The sequence below is a fragment of the Python bivittatus genome, unplaced genomic scaffold (genome assembly GCF_059951505.1).
Source record: "Python bivittatus isolate LINGU-HERP-01145 unplaced genomic scaffold, Pbiv_v1 ctg000410_np1212, whole genome shotgun sequence".
Classification (NCBI taxonomy): domain Eukaryota; kingdom Metazoa; phylum Chordata; class Lepidosauria; order Squamata; family Pythonidae; genus Python; species Python bivittatus.
The window spans coordinates 1,775,120-1,794,300 of record NW_028277067.1 but is presented as its reverse complement, the minus strand read 5'-3'; the positions used below and the strand labels follow the sequence as shown (position 1 = coordinate 1,794,300).

At 41.5% G+C, this 19,181-nt stretch overlaps 2 protein-coding genes across 5 annotated transcripts in view; both read right to left on the bottom strand.

Annotated features, from left to right (window-relative positions):
- Positions 1-7,384, bottom strand: part of ITGA2B (integrin subunit alpha 2b) — a 42,579-nt gene extending 35,195 nt beyond the window's left edge. For both annotated transcript variants that reach the window (XM_007423454.3, XM_025163556.2), the window contains exons 1-3: positions 6,486-7,384; positions 2,232-2,362; positions 1,392-1,489 (exon numbers count right to left, since the gene is read on the bottom strand). In XM_007423454.3, coding sequence (XP_007423516.4) covers positions 1,392-1,489; positions 2,232-2,362; positions 6,486-6,676 — 420 coding nt within the window. In that variant the 5' untranslated portion in view covers positions 6,677-7,384. The remainder of the gene's footprint in view (positions 1-1,391; positions 1,490-2,231; positions 2,363-6,485) is intronic.
- Positions 7,385-10,344: 2,960 nt separating this feature from the next.
- GPATCH8 (G-patch domain containing 8) overlaps positions 10,345-19,181 on the bottom strand; it is a 96,585-nt gene continuing 87,748 nt past the window's right edge. For all 3 annotated transcript variants that reach the window (XM_088143344.1, XM_088143345.1, XM_007423447.4), the window contains one exon: positions 10,345-19,082. In XM_088143344.1, the coding sequence (XP_087999470.1) occupies positions 15,266-19,082 (3,817 nt within the window). In that variant the 3' untranslated portion in view covers positions 10,345-15,265. The remainder of the gene's footprint in view (positions 19,083-19,181) is intronic.

Below are 19,181 nucleotides of genomic sequence, written 5' to 3'. Positions count from 1 at the left end.
CTAACAATCAGTGAGACACAATGAGCCTGTTGTGGAGTAAAAGTTGTCAAACAAAATAATTTCAACTAAATTGGGAAGAAGTACAAATCAAAGACAATGCTATTGACAAATTGAGCCATTTTGTCAAGCCAAAATCATTCTTGTCATTTGGCACTCTCTAAAAAAGTCATCATGTATAGTGGAGGGATAGAAGATCCCACCTATGTTTAAGATTATATTACACATTTGCACACCCATATGTGTATGGGCCCCTGATTTGTAAAATCTAGATTGTCAATGATTTTCTGAGCAAGCAGCAAGCAGGGAGGTTAAACATATGGAGTGTGGGGACAAGGCCAATGGCCAGGGTTTTTTTTAGCTTACGCTCTTTGTATTCATTCTTGTTTGGCATGAAGTTTTAGTACTGTAGGCAACAAATAATAGCCCTCCAGATCTTAACTTCAGTTCCTGATCTCTCATCATTGCCTTTGCTGGCTGGAGCTGAAAGCAGTTGGAATTCAAAAACATCTGGAGGACTACACATTACCCATCCCTCTGCAGATCAAAGGCAAAGGTTTTCTCACCTCCAGTTAAAAAACTAGAACAAGGAGCCAATGGCACATACACAAAACTCTACTGGGGAATTTCTTACAGTATGCCTCTTGAAATGAACCAGAGGTGCAGAAAGATATTTAAATGCAGACCTGAACTTAGTGTTCCAAAGTAATCACTGGAGCCCCTTTGGGACTTTTTGCAGGAGACAGAAAAAATGGAATTATGATTTGATGATTAGTTGAATTAATAGATTATACAAAATATGTATGTCAAGATAGTTTTAGAGATTGTTATATGATTAATTTAAATCTGCTGTATAAGAAGTTGGAAGTTATTCTTTTTGTATTTTTTTTCTCTTCTTTTTCTCTATTTTCCACCACTTTTATTTTCTTTCTCTAACTTCCTTGCTTTCTACTTTTCTTCTTGATCATTAGTTCTTGTTTGCTTTTATCCTAATGCTTTTTATAACTTAATAAAGTTCTTATAAAAAAAAACAAAGTAATCACTGGAAAGTCAAGGGAATTCCATTGAATAGTTCTTTGTTCCTTATCAAATTCCCAGACTTCTTTAGGGGATCATATCATAATTTGTTGCTAGCAAATTATTCTTATTTTTAACTGACTTTAGCAGTCAAAAGGCATCTCATATTTAAAAAATAATGGCTTTATTTCTTTAAGTTGAACTATAATATATTACTAAGGGTCAATATTTTCAAAGCTGCCTGTCAAAATTAAAATTATGAAAGTCAGCGTGTTAAGGTCAAAATCTGAAATCATTTGGCTAAATGTTCAACTTGTGCTAAATTTTATTTCACTAACTTTGCAGTTTCTTGGAGACAATCAGAAACCAGTACCCACCATGATATTTTGTTTCCAGGTGTTTACAGATGCTCCAAACCACTGTTTGGACTTGAAGGTTTTCACGGTAATGAGACCAAGTTTTTTCACTTGATCACCTGGCAGCAATGGTGGCATGGACAAAATATAAATGATTAAAGAAGATAAATACTGCAAGCATCATCCTGCCCCCAAATAATTTCTGAGCTACTAATGTATGGTCTTGAACTATCTAAATTTACATTCTCTAATCTGCTGGAGATTAATATGCTGGTACTGGGCAGAGCCAACACTAGTGGTACGTGAGTAGGACTCTCCTTTTTCTCTCGTTTCTTCTGCAACCTCCCTGTCTTGTCTCCACCATCTCCTTCTTTCCCTACCCCCACTTACTTTCTTGCACCCTCTTCTCACTCGCTTTTGGCCATCAAGATATCAGTGAAGAAACTGTTTACTCTGGCCAGAGGTGAGCTGATCATTTGGAAATTGATTTTGAAATTAGAGCAAAGGCCATATGGGATCTCAGGCCACATGTGACTGAAAAGATAGGATGGCATTCATTCTTTATATCAATTAGCTACCCTAAAACTCCTCATATTTCTCTCAGCTACACCTCAGAAGAGGATTCAGCCAAATCTTATTCTTTCCAGTTATTATTTTGCACTCAATTAGCTTATGAGTCTGTTAAGGACAGACACATTGTCCTTCTCTCTCTCTCTCTCTCACACACACACACACACACACTCAACTGGTACATCCCTCACTTCAAATTGTTTCCTCCTCCACCTTCCCATTTCCTGATAGTGGTAGCAACTGCTCGCACACAATATGGCTTTACACACCAGACTGTGGGAAGCCACTCACCTTTGGTGTCAAACTCAATGGGGATGCAATTACTGCCATTAGGTTTCCAAGGGCACAAATAGACAGAACCTGCTTCTATCACACCAGGCTGTGATGTGTTGGCCCGAGGGGCCCCCACGACTACATTCACACTGGAGAAAAGAAAAGGTTAGTATCTAGATAGGCAAGACCATCTCTTATAAGAAAACCAAAAATCTGGATGGATTTTTGTGGCAGCAGGAGGGAATCATCACGTGTGCATTTGTTTGGATATTATATTAAACTCTTATTAAGTTTGCAATGCATTTTCCTGAATAAAAGGGAGAAGACTAATCAAGGATGGAATGTTATTCACGTAAAAGACTGTTGTTAAGATGTGTTTTGACATGATGTTATAAAGCGTGCAAGATGGGTTGAAATAAGAATTTGATAGATGTGACTCTTCTTTTAAACTAAAATGCATATGCTTTTACAGACAACTGCATTATGGTCTTTGCTTCCAATCTGTCTGCGTCAGACTCCTTACAAATTACGAGCTAGATTCAGGAGTATTTGGTTCTGTGAACTGCTCCTGGAGTCATCTGGACTCTCCAGACACTCGTTGGCCTAGTTTGCATTTCACACTAAGCCAGAAGTGTCCCTGTGGTGGCCAGGGATATGTAACTTTTAGGGGGGCAGTGGGTAGAGTAACTGCCCAAAGTGTGCAGAATCTTGGCATACAATAGAATGGGACTGACATTTTTCATTTCTACTCTATCAGGTTTTAGGATGGGGCAGAGTTTATGATTATGATTAAAAGACTATGGTTACAGTTCTCTTGTGTTTCCAATTTTCAGCCCTTGTCCCACCAATATTTAATGAAGTGGTTGGAAGATATTTCGGGACTGCAGTAAAAGAAGTTCAGAGTTAATGTCTATTGACTAGATATACCAGATATAGTTTATTGAACAAAACACAGTTGGCAGGTTTGCCCAATAGGATTTACAAAGTACAGTGGCTAGATTCTTGCTGGATTCTTGTATTATGCTATAACAATAGCCAACAAGCCATATTATGGCCTAACTCGGTGAGGGAATACAGTCTTAGAATGTTTAGTTTTACAAAGGGTCATTCTCTGTTTGAAGGGCTTTCTGGCCGAAATCCTCCTAAAAAGTCAAGAATTTCTAAAGGCAGCATAAAAGCCTTGAACTGGCTTAGCATCTGTACAATAGACTAAGAACTTCCATCTCATTAGAAATATATATTTCATCCAGCAACCATACTGTCTTGCTTTTGAAAAGTTAGAAACTTAATACATTATAGTCCAAGCTTATATATTCTGCTTTGTTTTTTGATACTTGTTTCAGGATATGGGCTCATAAGACTAAAGCCGTGCTTTTCCTTTAAGTGTTCATTCTTAGTATCATTGCATACATATATGCTTTCCCTAAAGATAACCACATTGTATTCTATGTGACAAAAAGTATGTAGGCTGCATAGCCAAATGTTTTGGATTGCGCTGTTAGGTTAATGCTCTAAACTAAATGAAACTAAAGTTTCAGATCTGAATCTGTTGTAATTAGTAGAACTAGAAGAACAAACCATGGTTGTGGATCATGCAGAAGGATGTATTTGATTCATCTTTTAGAATAATCTAAAAGCTGGGGAAAGGTGCACATTGCCACACCACCTACAGTTAGATCAACAGAGTTACAATTATCCTATCAATGTTGTCAGTGTGACTAGACAACTGTGGACTCTCCGGGCATACAACACTGGTTGATTTATCCCTGAATACCAAGGGTTTGATTATTTGAATTTCTTTGCATTTGCATCCATTTTGGTTGGACCTAACTTTACCTTAGACAATTACAAGCATGGCATGAGTGCTGACTTTTAAAAGTATGTTTATTGCATTTGATTTTTGCTTTCTCTCTCTTTTTCCACTGGGAAGTTCAGCTGCAATACCATCACTAAAGCAAATCATTATAAATGATGATGGGCAAATATGGACCATCTTTTGCTGCTCTAGACAAGTGAAGGGAACAAGGGGAGTATGCATTGCATGTGTAACAGGGAGGAGTTTTGCTGAAATTAAACCAGTAAATTAAACAGAAAACTGATATTCTTCTCTACTGAAGACTGTGGCAGAAAGGGTTCACTTAGAAATCTTTGGGGGAACAATAATCTTTTGGAGAGTGGACACCTTGCACAATGCTTAGGTTGTATGTCTGTATAAATGATAGATGAGTAGCATCTGGCCCACCAGGTGTTACAAAACTACATCTCCCAGCATTTCCCACTTTGGGCTGTGCTGACTGGAGTTGCTTGGTGATCACTGATCAGAAAGTAGGTTGCACTGGCATCATCATAAATAGCATAATATTAAGATCGGTTATTTGAAACAAGTAACAGGTCTCTCCAATCATTTCTAGGAGACAAGTTATACACAAGGAAGGATCTGAGTCATAATTAAGTTGAGTGGGCTCTTCCTGCCCATACACTAAACTCAAGTCAGGAGCCACCCGCAGCCTTTGAATAATGTTGGAAAAAGTTGGGAAAGCCGGAACAGGCAGAGGATAGAAAATCTAACTCAGCCTCCCCCAACCTGGCAAACTCCAGCTATGTTGGCCCTGTAATTCCCAAACCCAATATATCTAGATAACCCTATAGAATGTTATAACATTAGGAGTTATACAGAAGGATGAAAATGGAGATGGGTAACTTGGCTAACAGCTCTATTAGCCACCAATGGAGATATTAACCTGGTTCAGAGAGAACACTAAGCCATAATATAGTATGTTGGCTTTTGGCTTAGTGTTAATGCAAATCAGGGCATTTTGGATTGTTAGGGAACCATGGATAAAAGTTTTATTTTACCTTTATGGGTGAATTAGGCCAGGGATTGTCAAACTTTTCCTGTGGAATTTGTTAGTTTAAAAAAAAAAATCCCCAAACTTCTGATCAATAGGCAACATCCTAGTGATGGAAAATTAGCTGTGTTCAAATGAATTTTCCCCTTAATCTCTCATGGACCTCTACCAAGTTCTCATGGAATCCTGGGGTTCTGAGGAACAGTTTGAAAAACCCTGAACTAGGCCATCTGATCATGAATGCCAGTGGCCACTGTGGCAGCACTTTGTGGTATTCCATTCCAGTATGTGATTGTACTATAGTAACAAAAATACCATTCTATTTGCTTTAACTTTAGCATGCTGTAATCAATTTTGCCCAGTTGCTGCAGTTTAAGAATGAATAATCACTTGCATTTCATTCTTCCAAATTCAGTTCTTGATCTGGAAAAGCGCTCTCTTTTCAAGAAACAAATTATACATAGCTACTGGATGTTGAGAGTCAGGAAGAGATAGTTACTGTGTTATAAAGGTAGTTCTTGACTTACAACAAGTGGGACTGGAATATCCGTCGCTAAGCGATGAAGTCATAAAGCACGATGTCCCGTGACTGCATTGCTTAGTGATGGTAATCCCAGCACTCCCCGTTGCCCTAATTAAGTGAATTCCACTGGTTGTTAGTCGAAGACCCACCCCAATCCAAGCCATTCTCCCAGCCCCGAGCCTCAGTAAGGTAAGGGACTGCCTCCAGCTCCCCCCGCCTGCCTATCTTGGCCCTTTTGGCTGCTCTGCACCCTGCTTTGCAGGGTGGCAGGCAGCCCCACAATCACATGCTGCAGCTCAGGTGCTTCTTGGCATGCTGTGGCTCTGGGGCTGTGGCACAAAGCCGCACTGCCCTGGGAAGCCCCAGCTGTCCCAGCCACAGTTGCCCTCACCACTGTGCACAAGACCCCTGCTGCCCTGCTGTCCCAGCTGACCTTTGCCATCTTCTTGCTCCTGCTGCTGAGGTGTGCCTGGCCTGGCCCTTTGCACCAAGAAGCCCCTTTGCATCGCACTGTTGGGCCGGGCTGGGGCCAGGCTTTGCGCTGTGGCTCAGGGGCTTCTTATTGTTGAGACCCTGTCCTTGTAAATGCCATCCAGTTTCAATGCATCCTTCTTCCTTACTCTAGGAAAACGTGTGTTGGGACTGCTGCCTGGGAATTTGTGTGAATTTCTTTTTAAAAAAATACCTGCTTAGATTTTAAACCCATATTCAAGATTCAACAAAACATCTTAACGTCATCAATGTTCTCTGCATGGGAACAATTTCTATATCAGGACGACCACTATCAAAAAATAAGTTGTGTTGACCTATCCCAAGAAACTGATTACCTTGTATTCCCTAATTCCTGCTGTTACGTTAACAATGCCAGACTCTACCATTTTATGCCAAATATAGTCCTACCTTCCTTTACTGTCCTGGTAGAAATCCAAGGCAAACCCAAAATAGCTTCCAGGAGGCCCAGAATACACAGTGGGAGCATCTGCATGCAAATTGAGGCTCCATCCTCTTTGGCAAAGGAGCAGAAATCCCACCAGGAAGAGCCAGACCATGACAAGCAAACCCAAGGACCCATGGCCTTTAACCATCTTCATATTCCTTCTTTCCAGGCACTATGCTCTTAATGCTATAACACTAACACTAACATGCTCCTAGCAACCACAACCATGACACATTTCCTAAACTTCTTCCTCCTCAACAAGCCATCATCAGCTAAAGATAGCAATTTATCAGAAGTCCTGCAGAAGTTCCCCAGCAGGATATCCATGAATATAAAATGAAACATGGGAATGATGGAAATGCCCGCACTTGAAACAAGCTGAAGCAAGCTCTTATTAGAGTCCAAGAACTGTTGCAAGGGAGCACCATTAACCCTCCGTTGCCATTTTTCTTGTTAATATACATATTTATGAGCCATGATTTTCATCCATTGATTAGGTGGGATGGGGACTTGTTGAAATAGGTAAGTGCTAAGGTATCCTGTGAGAGTTTTTTAGGGGGGAGGTGGGGATGCCTTCAAGTTAGTCTTCACTCCTGGTGACTGCCTGGACAAGTCCCTGCATTATTCTTGGCAAGATTTCAGAAGTGGTTTGCCATTGCCTGCTTCCTAGGGCTGAGACAGAGTGACTGGCCCAAGATCACCCAGCTTGCTTTGTGTCTAAGGCAGGACCAGAACTCAGTCTCCCAGTTTCTAGCCTGATGCCTTAACCACTACAGCAAACTAGTTCTCTCCTGTGACAGTATACAGCTTTTATACAGTGGGGCAAAAAAGTATTTAGTCAGCCACCAATTGTGTGAGTTCTCCCACTTAAAAAGATGAGAGGGGCCTGTAATTTTCTTCATAGGTATACCTCAACTATGAGAGACAAAATGAGAAAAAAAATCCAGAAAATCACATTGTCTGCTTTTTAAAGAATTTATTTGCAAATCATGGTGGAAAATAAGTATTTGGTCACCTACAAACAAGCAAGAAATCTGGCTCTCACAGACCTGTAACTACTTCTTTAAGAGGCTCCTCTGTCCTCCACTTGTTACCTGTAGTAATGGCACCTGTTTGACCTTGTTATCAGTATAAAAGACACCTGTCCACAATCTCAAACAGTCACACTCCAAACTCCACTATGGCCAAGACCAAAGAGCTGTCGAAGGACACCAGAAACAAAATTGTACACGTGGACCAGGCTGGGAAGACTGAATCTGCAATAGGCAAGCAGCTTGGTGTGAAGAAATCAACTGTGGGAGCAATAATTAGAAAATGGAAGACATATAAGACCACTGATAATCTCCCTCGATCTGGGGCTCCATGCAAGATCTCACCCTGTGGGGTCAAAATGATCACAAGAATGGTGAGCAAAAATCCCAGAACCACACGGGGGGACCTAGTGAATGACCTGCAGAGATCTGGGACCAAAGTAACAAAGGCTACCATCAGTAACACACTATGCTGCCAGGGACTCAAATCCTGCAGTGCCAGATGTGTCCCCCTGCTTAAGCCAGTACATGTCCAGGCCCGTCTGAAGTTTGCTAGAGAGCATTTGGATGATCCAGAAGAGGATTGGGAGAATGTCAGATGAAACCAAAGTAGAACGTTTTGGTCTAAACTCAACTCGTGTTTGGAGGAGAGAGAATGCTGAGTTGCATCCAAAGAACACCATACCTACTGTGAAGCATGGGGGTGGAAACATCATGCTTTGGGGCTGTTTTTCTGCAAAGGGACCAGGACGACTGATCCGTGTAAAGGAAAGAATGAATGGGGCCATGTATCGTGAGATTTTGAGTGAACACCTCCTTCCATCAGCAAGGGCATTGAAGATGAAATGTGGCTGGGTCTTTCAGCATGACAATGATCCCAAACACACCGCCCGGGCAATGAAGGAGTGGCTTCGTAAGAAGCATTTCAAGGTCCTGGAGTGGCCTAGCCAGTCTCCAGATCTCAACCCCATGGAAAACCTTTGGAGGGAGTTGAAAGTCCGTGTTGCCCAGCGACAGCCCCAAAACATCACTGCTCTAGAGATCTGCATGGAGGAATGAGCCAAAATACCAGCAACAGTGTGTGAAAACTTACAGAAAACGTTTGACCTCTGTCATTGCCAACAAAGGATATATAACGAAGTATTGAGATGAACTTTTAATATTGACCAAATACTTATTTTCCACCGTGATTTGCAAATAAATTCTTTAAAAATCAGACAATGTGATTTTCTGGATTTTTTCCCCCATTTTGTCTCTCATAGTTGAGGTATACCTATGATGAAAATTACAGGCCTCTCTCATCTTTTTAAGTGGGAGAACTTGCACAATTGGTGGCTGACTAAATACTTTTTTGCCCCACTGTATACACACTGTTCTTTAGCTGATAAATAAGCTGGGAGAAGAAAAAAATGCCATTTTCTCATGAAAAAAACCTTTTTAACAAAGGAAAACGGGGGGGGGGGGGTTTGCTAATATTCTGGCCAGGAGTGGGGAGAATGCTGGTAGACCTGAAGAGGGAACCTTAAGGAAGGAGAAAGTTAACCCAAAATGGATTCTAAGCAATGTCAGCTACCAAAGCTTTGTTTGTTCCAGGGTGGACCCAAGACTGCTGAACTCATCTGGAAGAGTCTGAGGCAAGGAGCCAGATGGGATGTGAAGACCATAGATGAAGGAAGATGGGCAACTCAAGATGGTGGTGGTGGCTGAAGATAAAAGACTCCATCCTGCCAGCTTGAGATTCATGCTTATGAATAACCAAGTATACATAAATCAAATCTCCACTTTACTATTTTATTGCCACTTCTTAGAAAGGTTGCAGGAAAGAGTTGGGGAAGTTCAGCAGAGACAATTGTTAAGTGTCTTAAGTAACACCACTTGCATTGCTGAAAGCAACACTTCTCCTCTTGCTTCCACTCAAACAGAAGGGAAAAAAAATTACCAGAAAGATTTTTAGTATGCTTTTGTGGGATCATTTCCTGTGAATTCAGAGCCCTTGTGATATATTTTCTAACTCCAATACATGATGATTCTATCAGCAGGTAGGTTTGGTGCTATCTACCAGAAAAAAATATTCTAAATAAGTTACAGATATTGCTAAGAAGTTACAATCTTGCCTCCCCATAGATCTCCCCCCACACCCACGATTGATAGCAGATGCTGGGTTTCTGTTTTTGACAGCTCCTTATGCCAGATGCTAAGAAGGAACAAGTTCATCCTTATAAATAGAATATATTTTCTCCCCAAAATGCCCATGATGTGATACATATAGCAGGTTATTAGCAATTCACTAGGAGGGCTACTTTTTTAAAAATCATCAGCCAACCTCCATCCATTTTCTTCTTGAGGAAAGAACATGGACTGTCATCAAATTTAAGGAAATACCATTATAAATGTCAGCACCCAGCATGCTTCATAATTATCGTAATTAAAAATTGTTTGAGGAATCTTAGTTATTTTTATTCACTGGGTTTATAAGCTGTACCAATCAAACTGATTCTTTTATAAGGGATATAAAACAAAAAGACACTTAAAAAAAAAAACACATTTAAGTGGGGACTCTTTTATTTCCTGAGACCAACACCACCAGCTTTGCCACTAACCAGTTCTTCATTGCCTTCCCTGCAACCATTTTTTTTGTCAGGCACTGGTCCCTTTCAATTTCCTACCAATTTTATAGGATAGAAATATGTTTTTTAAATAAAATTTAGACGCTATTGAATTCTGTACCTTAAGAATAAACTTGAAAAACACACAGCAACAGACATAACTGTGACTGTCATTTTGCACAAGACTTGCATGCATGAGACATGGCCATTTCAATATGTCAAAACTATCCAATCACTACAAACTTCTAAAACAATGACATTTGAGGTCTACCTATAGCAATTCCAAATTACATATCAAGTTAGGCAGAGAAAGGTTGACACCAAATAATGTCTTGTACTTTGAGGAAAAAATAACAAGAAGAGTGACAATAATGATAAAATGCCATTTCTTTGCTGTGTCTTCATCACTAGAATCCCAAGGTGTATTTATTGACAAGAATAACACCCACCCCTCCCGTTTTTGTCTTGCATTGCTGGAAAACTGACAATCTGAATAATGCATTTAATTCACTTGAACTGAGTTTTAGAAATGAGTTAATGCTCAGCCTCCACTTTCTGACGAATATTACAGGTATTTTAATTATCTGCATTAATTTTAATATTTAAAGATCAACTTAAAATTGATTAAAATTAATTAAACATTTAAAAAACCCTTTATAAATTAACTTGCTGTTTTTCAAGTTATGTTATGAAAACAATGGAATCTTGTTAGCGCTCTCTTAGGATACAGTCTTACACTGTAATTGTGTTTCATGTAGAAAGACTGCCGATGGAACCAAATTTAAGAAGAGTGCATTAGCTCAACTTCAAGGGCACCTGTTGAAATGGCTATAAATCATAAGCATTCAGATGCTGTGATGAAAATAGGAACTGAAAAACATATTTTTAAATCAGGTTTGCAATATATATTAAGCCTTTAACAAGTCAGTAAATGAGTAGAATAATAGATCTGGCATACCATGGCAGCCTTTACTGATAAACAATCTAGGTTGTGTAGTCTTCAAACATAAGGTCTTTGCCATGCAACATGTGACATAAGGAGGTCATAAAGAGCTCTGAGATAGGACTTTAATTTGAAAATCAGTTTTCAAGGTCTGTGTCAGCTGACAACAGTCCTCTGAACATACAAAATGACCCCTCTCATATCAGGGACTATGGCTGAATTAGGTTTGCAGGACAAAAAAAAAAAAAATCTATAAAATGGGACTATGTTTAGATCCCATTTTATATCCTTATCTCACAGGATGAGCAGTAAGACGTTTCCTGCTTTGCGCACATGAACGGGGCCTTGTTATCACCTCGGTGCAGTTGCTCCACCATGTGTGCAGGAGAAACCAGCATAGGCCTTATCAGAAAGCCAGTATACTGACTGGAGGATTCCTTTAAAAAAAAGTATTATCAAATGCGAAATTCCTCTGCATCAGTGCTATCAGTCCTGACAACCCCCAACCCAATTCTTTTTCCTTTCCATCTAAATAAAGGAAGCATTAGAAATGCTATCCAAAAATAGTAATGGCTTTTACATGGGTCAATTTGTTGAAACTTGTTCTAAACAAGTTATCACTGCCATAGATGGTTATTTTATTCTTAATGCTGGCATCCAGTCTGACTTCGATGGGCCTGAAATTCCTTAATAGGCCCAGGTTGACTGCTTGTTGGTACTCACTGATGCAGGTTTGATGGTGCAGGCCTATAATGATTCTACTGACATGGAGTGCTTTCTACAAGTAGGTGTACAATCACAACTCTTCTGGATAGTCATAACTATTTATATGGGTTGTGATAATAGCACCTGGGGACACTCACATGTCTACACACGTTTTCTGCCAAGTCCCACCTGCTTTTTAACATTAAAAAAAAAGGGGGGGGGCTGGTATGCTTCAAAGCAAAGTAAAAGCACTTTTATTTCAAGAATACCTCTACTCCAAGATGGAAGCCATAACCTAAAATGACAGCTGGTTACAACCCAGTGCTTTGCCTAGAAATATGTCCTCATGCCAAAAAGTGTTTGTTAAGTGGACTAGGAGGGGGTGACATATAGCAATCCATTTAATCAATTTATAACTAGCATATCCCATACAATATCCACTTAGTAAATGGAGAAGCCTTCTACCAGCCATTTTTTACAAGATATCTCAGGGCATAATTTTCAAAATCCAGAGTGTGTCTATTACTCCAAAAGGATCAGGGACCTCTGCTGTCATCAAAACAGTGCACCATATATAGGATTGCACTTGAATAATGTTGATACAAATTACTCGATTGCTAACTTAGACAGGAACCAAATCATCTCACTTGTCCTCAAACAACTGTAAAGGGCTGCTGGACTCTTTACAGGTCTGGATCTTTAAACCCTTTCAGAGCTTAAAATTGGGTCCCTGAAATCCTCCCTCCCCAATGTCGGTCTCTATTCTTCAGGGACTGACCTTTACATTAACAGAGGGAGCTGTCTCTGGTGACAGATGTTGGAAGTTGAATGACAATTGTAGCAGCTTCTCCACACTCTCCAATTCCCACTCTCCTCCCGAGCTAACATCTGTGAATTTTTCTGTAGGCGAATGAAGATACTCATTTTATTCATTGTCTCAAGCTACCAAGTCTTGGGCAGACCTAAGTGTTTTCTCTAGACTTAAAGTGCAAGAGATAATAACCAAGAAGGAGAACCTTCTAATCTTCTTTTCCAAATTTCTCCATTTTTTTGAAGTTACATTTGTATAGTCAGTATATTGGAACATCAATGAGAATGGTATCTTATACCTGAGTATTTTTATAAGTTGTATTTCACATGCTTCAAAATATCAGAATGAACTTTATTGCACGTGCAATATACATTTGCCCTGGCTTAGAATAACCATATGTAACGTACTGGGCCATGTTTATAGAACTTTTATTTGCTAAGACCTATTTAAAAAGTGAGTGTGACAGTATGAGAACTAGCAACTTGAATCTGCTCCTTTGGGAAACAAGAACATACACGCTTTCCCCCAAGCTACTAGTTTATTAGAAAGTTTATTTTCCTCATTTTTACAGCATGTATGTATATTTTAATTTTTTTTATATATATATTTATATATATATATATATATATACTTTTATGTGACAAAGTTTAATATAGCCTGCTGATACTGAAGTAATAGTGTGTTCTTTGTTGGAACAGTTCTTGCAGAAGTCTCCTCTTGTGCCCCACTGGAATGCTGGATCTTGGGTCTTAATCTCATGGAAATGAAGCACTCAATAATTACAGTAATACTGTTTTACTAGTTCAGTATCTAAGCAACTAGAAATTGAGTCCCTTGGTCAGAGCAGCATTTTCCAGTGCTATTTTTTTTTTTTTTTCTGGCAAAGTGTAAGGAAGCCTAGAGCCTGAAAGATTCAGAGCAGCAAGTAACAGTGGTTATATTTGAAGTTTTGGAGTGGAAGCCATTTTCCATGATCAACACTAGCAGTAGTTGGACAGTTAGGTCATAAATAGCCATGGCTTTACAGAAAGCTTGTTTTCTTTTGTAGCCTTCTTTTTCCCCACCAGAGATGATGAAATTAAATGGAAGCTGTGGGAATGGTAATAAAATTATTGTCTCTCCTAAGGCAGACATCCCCTCCATTAAAAAGGACAGCTGTGAAGTCAGGTAACCTATCATTCTGGAAGGAATCCAAATAAAAACACACCACTCAGAACCTTTCCAAAGCATATAAAGGCACACGTTTAAACGACAGCCTTAACATAAACACAGGTGCACACCCACCCACCCACCCCTCTATATAGAAGCTATGTTGCTGCAAAGACTTAATTCTGAGTCCCAAGAAAAGTTATGAGGCTATGAGAGTTTTCTGTGGGACACACCTTTTCTTCTGACTGGAAAGTCAACTGAACTTTCTGCTCTGCCCAACCAATGGGCTGCTTCTCTCCAAATAGCAGCCCAGCTCCTGACAAGAGGATGCAGTGAAGACCAGAGTATCACATTGGCTTTCTTTTCACAGATGTTCCAAGATACGTCACTACACCCGATGGAATTCATTAGCTATGGTACAAAAGGGTCCATATCACTGCTCCTTCCTTTATTCCAAACCTTGTCACATTTTCTCCTGTAAAATGAAACGCCTCTATTTTTTTCCATTGCATGGTACCTAAGAAAACAAAACTGAGCTTGAATATACATGCTTGAAGTCTTCTTGTGCCTTTGCCACAATGAGAAGCTCTGAACCTTTGATGCAAGCTTTCTTTCCAACTACATCAAAATGTATAGATAACCCAAACAACCTGAACGAGTACCACTCAAAGAGCGAGCTATAAAAAGTGTTATTGCAGTATACTATCATTATGGAACATTTGTCAGAAGAGCTACAAAAAGCAGCATTGACATGTACAGAGTTCAGTGCAATTTTTAAAAACCTTTTCTCTTCTGAAAAAAATCATAAGTTAATAAGGAACCATGAAATATTACAGAGGACAGAGTACAAGTCATGTTCTGGATGTTCCCAGGATTCCAGTACAACATATTGCTTCAAAGACTGATAAAGGAATTACTTTCTGTTCCCTTGTGACAGTGGCACAGGGAGAATGGCAGGGCCAAGCTTGCGTGAGAAGAAAACTTGCTGTTTGTGATGATCAGCAGGTGGTTGAGAATGGTTCTTGGTTGGGTGGGGGAGGAACAGAGGAATGGGCCAGATGTTGACCATTTCTTGGCTCTTTTGCCTGAAGTTTTAAGCTTTAAAGTGGACTCAAATAAATAGCAAATAAGGAAGGCAAATAATTTAGATATTACTCACTCAGGGTTTCAGAGTGGAGAGAAAACAATTTAAAAACACAAGCATCAGCAATTAAGAGAGGCATAACCGCTGAAGAACTTCACATTCATATAGATGTGAGTAAGTCACCTCCCTGGGTGCACAGGACCCTGAAAATACTGACAAGCAGATCTCCAGCAACATTTTTCCCCTTTCCACAGATATGTTACATTCAGTTCCCCTTTCCATGCCCAGTTCTCCCATTTCACTATTCACAGGCGGTGTCAGTCATGGCCTTCACAGTCTGTACAAAACACCAATGCACACAGAGACATATGCCCCTGTCCTCTCCCCAAAAGAGGCCGCATCTTTCTCACTTCTTCATGTGCCATGACTGGGAGGGTGCTGCAAATCCTGCCCTGAGAAAATGGGGTGCAGAAGGGGATGGAGGTGTAATGCTGTGGCAGCAGCTGTTGCTGGTCGGGGTGCTAAGAGAGTTGGATAGAGGGCAGCATGGGGGACAGGATGAAAAGTGAAAGGACCTGGGTGGATGGCAGAAGCAGGGATGATATGGATGGGGTGGCTGGCCAGGAATGTAGCAGGGTGCCCAGGGATGATTGAGTGAGTTAAGTGGGACAATGAGATGGGGGTCAAGTGGGGCTGGGGAATATGATGCACTTGAGCAAGAGGCTGGGGGTGAGGGTGAGGGTGGATTCCAATGGCTGCAGCTGCTGCTGCTGCATGATGCTGCAGGATGGCATGCTGCACAGTGGTAATGGAGGTGGCTGCAGCTGCTGCAGGCTGCTGGATGTGGATGGGCTGCAAGGCAGGGGCTGTGGCGGGAGCTAGGGCAGCTGAGGCTGGAAAGGCCTTGACCTGCTTGGCAAGGAGCTGTTGCTGAATATGCTGCTGGGCTGCTTGCTGGAGCTTGCTATATTTCTCCATCTCTTCTGGGGTGAAGGTGATGGGCTGGCTCTCCAGAGGCGCCAGGGAAGAGTCCTCAGTGCCCTCAGGCTCCCCACTGATGCTGGGCTCCCCACTCTGTGCTACATAGCTAGGGAAATGCTCAACATCTGGGACTAAAGGTACCATCCTTCCTTCTATAGAGACAGGTTGGTTCCCGCTGTCAAGAGGCTCTAAAGCTTCACTTTCATTGGGATCAGGGAGGAAGTTGTGCGGCACCACCAAGTCACCAGATCCATACCGCTCTGGGAGCAGTGGGGGCTCAAGAGGAACAGGAGCCAGCTTTGTGGCTACTTCTTCTGGGTTCTGATCACCTGAAGCATTGTCCTGTATTCCAGTCACCATGGTTTCCTCCACTTGAGCCTGGCTTGCTGAAACAGTGTCCCCACTCTCGTGAGTTGCTTCATCCAGCTCTGATAGTTCCAGTTCTTCTCCTCTTTCTAAACCAGACTCCTCACACTGCTTGGTGCTTGGTTTTCTAACTGCAGGAAGTTTTCCAATTAATGGAAGAACAGGCTTATTGCCTAATGAGGGAGGAAGCTTCGGGCCAAAATAGCCCTGTGGTGGATCTTTCAGCTTAATTCCAACCTTGTGAGATCCTGCAATGGAATCATCATTGCTGCTAGATTTCTTCTCAACTTTTCTACACTGGATTTTTTCCAGAAGGAGTTTAGCTGTGGCAGAATTTTTCTCCTCAGAGTTACAGTTATTCCCAAAGTTAGAGCTGCTGCTATTTTGAGGGAGACTGGAGGCTCCTGTAGCTTCATCTCCTCTTGCTTCTTCCTTTCTTGCAGACCCTTCACCTTGTCTGGCTTTGAAATAATGAGGAGACTGTGAGCGATAGATCTTGGACCGGATGAAATCACGTCGGCCAGATCTTCTCTCACCAGGGCTTTCATGACCACGCGATCCCTTCCGTGAGAGAGATCTCTGTGAAAGGCTTCTGGTGCTCCGACTGCGTTCCCGGCTGTAGCTTCTACTCCGTTTCCAGCTATGTCCTGTTCGGCTCCGGCTCCGCCGCTTACTTCGACTGTGGCTACAGCTACTGCTGCGCGTCCTTCCTCGACTTCTAGTCCTTGACCTCCCTCTGGTGTGAGTTCGACTTCTGCTCCTGCTCCGGGACCTGCTTCTGCTCAGACTATAGTCATCTTCTGAAGAGGAGTACTTGCGCCTCTTTGACCTGCGCTTGGAACTGGCATAATCTGATTCATCCTCTGAGTCATGGGAGTGCTTAGTACGACTTCGTGACCGGTCACTGTAATCACTATAGCTGTCTTCTGAATAGCTATGTCGCCGGCTGTACCGACTATTGTCAGAGGAAGCATATGAAGTTGATGAATAGGATCTCTGAGATGATCTTCTTGAGGAGTGTCTATGTCCTGACCGGGAGCGGCTTCGTGAACAGTCACTGCCAGAGTCATAATCATCACTATACTGTGATGCTGACTTCTGTCTGAAGTGCTTGTGGCAGGAGGAGTCTCCATCACTCTCATAGCCACCGCTGCTCTGTTGGCCTCGATGACTGGGGTGAACTGAAGTGGAGGTGGAAGGTCGCCTTTTGCTTGCAGACAAAGTCTGCTGCAAGTCCCCTTTGATTTTTTTGTTGCCATGATCTTGGGAAGAGGTTCCACTGTCTTCTTTCTTACTACTTTCTTCAGTAGAAAGAGACTTCCTCTGAGAGTCTTGCACACACCACTTTCTTTTTTTAGAATAGCCAGTATCCTCAGTCCTTTGCATCCGCTCAGCCTCAGTGGGAAAAGAAAACTTGTTCTTTTTGTGTTTGTGTTTCTTCTGTTTCTTGGATTTATCTTCTGCTAAGTCCCCTTCTCTGCTTTTCTCCTCTGCCTCACATTTGCGCCTGTGTTTACGTTTGGTGGATTTTTTGTGCTTCTTCTTCTTTTTGTGTTTGTGGGACTTCCCCATTTTGTCCTTGCGACTAATAAGATTGCCTCTGCTGCTGTCTTCCAGACTTTCACTTTTGCCAGTTCTTACAGGGCTGACTTCCTGCTTGCCACACACTACCAACGACTTGCTTTCTGGCACTGCAGTTGAACTGCCAGCTAGAAGGTCCATCTCTTTGCTCTTGCTTGTATCACTATCTTCGGCAGACTGTATTTTCTCCTTAGAAAGGTTTATTGCACCTTTCTGTTTTTCTGTTCCTTTCATTTTAGTGTCTTTGTTACGAGACAGCTTAAAATCAAAATACAAGGGATTGCAGCTGTATGACACAGAAGGTTCTGCTCTGGTGAAGATCAACAGTTCTGAAGGCCACTGGAGGGTGGTGCTCTCATCCTTACTCAGAACAGGGAAGAAGGGCCCAGTTAAATGTTTAGGTCCATCTGTGGTTTCTTTACTAGTTCCTGCAGGCTGAGGAATCTCTTTAATGACATCTGAGTCTGCAGGATCATTTCCCTTAGGTAGTTTTCCTGCTTGCTTGCCTACTTCCTCCAAAATGTCCTTATCTTCCATTTTGTTGCTTTGGTTGGCAGGACTCTGCTCCTTCTGACTGATCACACATTCTGCTGCTGTCTCTTTCTCATCACTTTTTGCCACTTTGAGTTTGGGGGAATTGCTTTGTTTCCTTTCACGGGTTATTTTTTTGCTTGCAGCTTCTGCTTCTACTTGGTCCGTTGCCTTCATAAACAGCAAAAACTGGAAGTTGGGCTTCACCTTACAATGTGCAGGAGGAATGTAGTGATAATACTCTGGTTCTACTGCCACTGGCCCATCATCCCGTTTCATCTTTTTAAGCTTTGATAATGTGGTATCTTTCTCATGTGTTTGCTCATCTTCATCTCCCTTGCTGTCAGGGCTGTTTGTCCCCTCAATTTCCCCAATTTTTCCCAAAGTTCCAGAATCTGAATGAGCTCTTTCATCAGTTTTGACTTCATCATCAGGAGAACTGGATTCATCCACATGGTCTTTGAATACAGAGGCAATTGATTCTAGCTTTACAGGGGCCTTTTTGGCAAATGAGAAAGACACACCTGTTTTATTAATTCCCAGGCCGACAGCTTGTGATATCTGGACAGGAACCTGACCAAGTCCAGTACTGCTACTGATTTGCCCACTGCCATAAGTTATACCCTTATCCATGGTAATATTGGTAGCTTGCCCAGAACCTGGTGAGGAGGAGGAGCAACTTCCAGGAAATATTGAATCCACATCCTCCTCTCCTCCTTCCTCATCTACTGCCACAATGGTGGTTCTAAACATCGGCCCACTTCCTGGAGCACTGAAGACAGGGAAGAGGGAAAAGCAGACAAAGAAAGAATAGTTAGAATATATAGTTATTAACATTTCCACCTTACTGTTACACTCAAAACCTTACTCC